The 4,042-nt window shown below is 33.3% G+C and overlaps 2 protein-coding genes across 2 annotated transcripts; one reads left to right on the top strand and one right to left on the bottom strand.

Annotated features, from left to right (window-relative positions):
• Nucleotides 1-255: 255 nt before the first annotated feature.
• Kpol_1072p58 (C2H2-type zinc finger protein) lies at nucleotides 256-2,640 on the top strand (the record flags this gene model as incomplete). Its single annotated transcript, XM_001644996.1, has 1 exon — nucleotides 256-2,640. The coding sequence occupies one exon, from the start codon at nucleotides 256-258 to the stop codon at nucleotides 2,638-2,640; it is 2,385 nt and encodes a 794-aa protein (XP_001645046.1).
• A 320-nt stretch (nucleotides 2,641-2,960) lies between these two features.
• Nucleotides 2,961-3,734, bottom strand: TRS33 (Trs33p; the record flags this gene model as incomplete). The annotated part of the gene is made up of 1 exon (XM_001644995.1): nucleotides 2,961-3,734. One exon carries the CDS (start codon nucleotides 3,732-3,734, stop codon nucleotides 2,961-2,963), a length of 774 nt encoding a protein of 257 aa, XP_001645045.1.
• Between the last annotated feature and the right edge of the window lie 308 nt (nucleotides 3,735-4,042).

Genomic DNA, 4,042 nt, shown 5'->3' with positions numbered 1-4,042 from the left:
TTAACTAGTTAATTGACAGAACTGAAAACAAAACAATAATAAGTTGAGTTATATTTCAAGGTATAAAGTGTATTATTCATCAATCTAGTTCTAATTTGTTTTGTTTTTTTTTTGAAGAAAAAAAAAACAATCAGAAGAAAGTTTATATATTCCTGTTAATTGTTTACAAAACAGCCATTTGTCAAACATCAAAAAAAATATAAATAATTAAGACCAAGCAAGAACAAAAAAAATAAACAAACAAACACACCGACAATGACTGGGAAAAGGAACAAACAAGAGGTGACGAATATTCAAGATGATCAGAATATAGCGAATAATAATGCATCTGCCGCAAATGCTGGGATAAACGCTAATCAAGGACCCCCTGTTGAAAATAGACAAGATTCAATATCAATGTATACTAATTTCAATCAACCTAGATATTCCACAGATGCTTCAATTTCAACTTTTTTGAATATCTCAGATGGTCAATCAAATGTTCAATCTGGCGTTCCTTCGAATTTCAATCAGGGTCGTCCATCTATACCAGGCTCTAGCGACATATCATCAATAGGAAGGGGTTATTCTATAGTGAATAGCTTCTGGCCTCAGCAACAACAACAACAGCAGCAGCAGCAACAACAACAGCAGCCACAGCAAGCACAACAACAGCAGCCATCACAACAACAGTCTCAACAACAGCAGCCACAACAGCAACAACCTTTGCCTTCCTTGACAAATCAAAGAAATAATAGCCAAACACAAGAATATAATATACCTGGTAATCAATTTAACAATGCTATTAGAAGGCAAAGCGAGACCTTGGAACCTTTTATGCCACCAAGATTTAAAACTCCATCTTTTTCAGCTGCATCAAATCCAGGTGATGGGAAACAAGCTGGGGGAAACGCAGCTACTGCCGGTGGCAACATAAATACTGGAGCTGGTAGATCAGGTGCTCCAACCAATACCAACGCTGGTGGGAATAAATACAACAAGAACGCGAAAAGATACTCTATATATAATTATGGAGCCAATGATGGTACAGATATGGAATTTTTTAATGCTCAGAAGAAAGATAGTATAAATTCGACAATGAAACCACCAATGATAGTACCTTTAGGAAGTGCATCGATTGCAGGATCAGGAAATGTAACTCAACAAGGTGTAAGTTCTGGAACTGGTGGCAAATTGAACGAATTTGATACTCTATTCAATTCACAACAATCAAGAAATAATTCAATGAAGTTTACCTCTGATGATTTCGATTTCCAATTCAAGAGAAGAGATTCTAATTTGAGGGGAAATGGAGATGGGAAATTACAACAACAATTGCAACATCAAAACCAACCCGCATTACAACAACATATGGCCAACCAGATTGCTATGCAGCAACAAATGCAAGATGCTAGCAATTTAGGTGGTGAGAAAAGTACAAAATCAAAGAAGCGCAAGAAATCATCTTCGAAGGATAAAACGCCATTAATGCAAAATCAACAAATTCCTGGGGCAGATAAGGCAAGTGCACCTGAAACTTTAGCGAAGTTTCCAAACGCAGGTATGGATATCACCTCTGTGAATGAACCACTTGATAACACAAGACCATTGTTAGGTGTAACTAAAGTTGATCAATTAATGTTAATTATTGAAGCAAGAAAGAAAGGTGTTACAGAAAAAGTCAGTACTACTGCAGCTGGTGATCTATTACTTGATCAAACATCAAATATTTTGCCGCCTTCAAATCAATTAGTGGGTGGTGTCGAGAAGCCGAAATCTGCACACGGAATCAAACAACATGAGTGTCCATATTGTCACCGTTTTTTCACACAATCTACTCATTTAGAAGTTCATGTTAGATCACATATTGGTTACAAGCCTTTCCAATGTGAGTACTGTGGTAAGAGATTCACACAAGGTGGTAATTTGAGAACACATCAAAGATTACACACTGGAGAAAGACCTTACAGTTGTGAATTATGTGGCAAAAAATTCTCTAGAAAGGGTAATTTAGCTGCACATTTCCTCACTCATCAAAAATTAAAGCCTTACGTCTGTAAACTTGATGAATGTAATAAGTCATTTACTCAATTGGGTAATATGAAAGCTCATCAAAATAGATTTCATCTGAATACTCTAATGGAACTTACAGCAAAATTAGCTTCGATGGAACCTAATAGTCAGATTCCAGATGGTGAAAGAGAATTACTGGAATATTTTTCTTCAATTTATAAGAATTCAAACAAAGGTATTAAAGGTAGAGGGAAAAACACTTCGAATACGATGCATGTCCCTTTAACTGATGCAGCAGCTCAACATGGAAACACTCATATGGGTGGTGCAATGACTAACCCAACATCCCTTGCAGAGGGAGCCACAATGGTTGATCCAAATAAGGATACTATGAAATTACCATCGCCAACTCACCATTTACAAAATGACAAAGTCTCTGGTGTCAATTATGAATTTTCTTCTATCCAACCACACCAGCAAGGGCATCATGTAATTCCTCAATCAAATGAATTTGAATTTTCATTAGAAGGTCACTCTAAGCTTGATGATTCAGATGCCTCTAAATCTCAAAATATTCACACACAAATTCCTCAACAGCATAGGTATCAAGAGCAAGTTCATTTTAATGATATTAATTTTAAAGGTTAAATAATATTTGGCTTTTACAAACGGTTCGATTTTATAATGTTATGATGATTAGTTTTATTTTTTGTTCTCTTTAATTAATTTGGGCTGTTATCATATCAATCATATATTATCCACATGTTATATTATATAGCAGTTGTATTCATAGATATTACATTAAAATAATCGAGGTTTTGAAATATAATCTTGTTTTATATATTTATATATATTCTATTCTTTTTTAAAATCTTTTAGTGACTATTCGAAAGATTAGTCTGTGTGCCTATGTAATTTATTTCTGTCATATATCAAAGATATATATATATGTATTTATATTTAGACAATTATTGATTCAGTATTTGAACATGGAAGCTTATGCCCTTTGGGAATGCAGCTTTGGATTTTTCATCTGGTCTATCTACAAATGTAGCCTCGCATGAGACATCTTCTTTGTTATAACCTAGAGATGATAAAACACCATTGATAATACCTACAGGGATCTCTAAAAATGGTTTAACCAATTCTAATTCCTTTTCTTGAGTTTTCTCATCTGAATTATCTCCTTCTATTGAAAATGGCTGTATTGGTTTGTAGTCATAGTCAAACAAATAAAATGTTCCTCTATGATTTGTTTTCAAATTATCTATCTGTTTCCCATATAATTGTTTCCATACATCTCTACAGATAAATTTCATTATTAATAAAAGATCCATATCTTTAAACTCTAAATTTGGATTATTTGTAAACACTAAGAGTTCACTCATTTTGTTACCAATTTGAAAGCCAATATTCCTCAACCGTTCAATTACCTTTAATTTATCTTCTTCATTACATTTTGAAATTTCTTGAATTAATTTATGCGATGGTAAATCTAGTTTAGGTGTAATGTATAATTTGTCCTTCAGATCGATGTCATTTATTTGTAGTTCATCATCATTTTCCATTTTGCTTAATTCACTTTCATTTAACCTTTTTTGAACAGCCATAGATAATGGAATCGTCTCATTCAACAGCAGTGTCAATGCTAACTGATTCACCTTTGGAAGTGATTCCTGAAATAATTGAAACTGTTGTTGTAGCTTCTGTTTCTCTGTTAAAGCTGCTGGAGGCCCTGACATCTTATTTTCTGCTTCTTTATAAATTTCAAATCTAGTTTAACCTGTTTATATGATAAACCACCAAAACAATATATCCAAAACCCAAACAAAACCAGCAATTATAACACGATAATTCCACAATTACGAACTTCTGAAGGAGCTTGTTGTTGCTTTTATTCCATCAATGAATACATATTTTACCAATCGTTATTCCATACTTTCCTCAATTAAATATTGATCATATTGATCAGTCTTATAAATATTGAAAAATTACAGATTGGAAATAATACATAGATATCTTGAGAAGAAGGAAGTGTTAAATCAATAAA

Source organism: Vanderwaltozyma polyspora, genomic scaffold, assembly GCF_000150035.1.
Source record: "Vanderwaltozyma polyspora DSM 70294 KpolScaffold1072 genomic scaffold, whole genome shotgun sequence".
Classification (NCBI taxonomy): domain Eukaryota; kingdom Fungi; phylum Ascomycota; class Saccharomycetes; order Saccharomycetales; family Saccharomycetaceae; genus Vanderwaltozyma; species Vanderwaltozyma polyspora.
The sequence above is the reverse complement of the archived record's forward strand: the minus strand, read 5'-3'. Positions and strand labels throughout refer to the sequence as shown.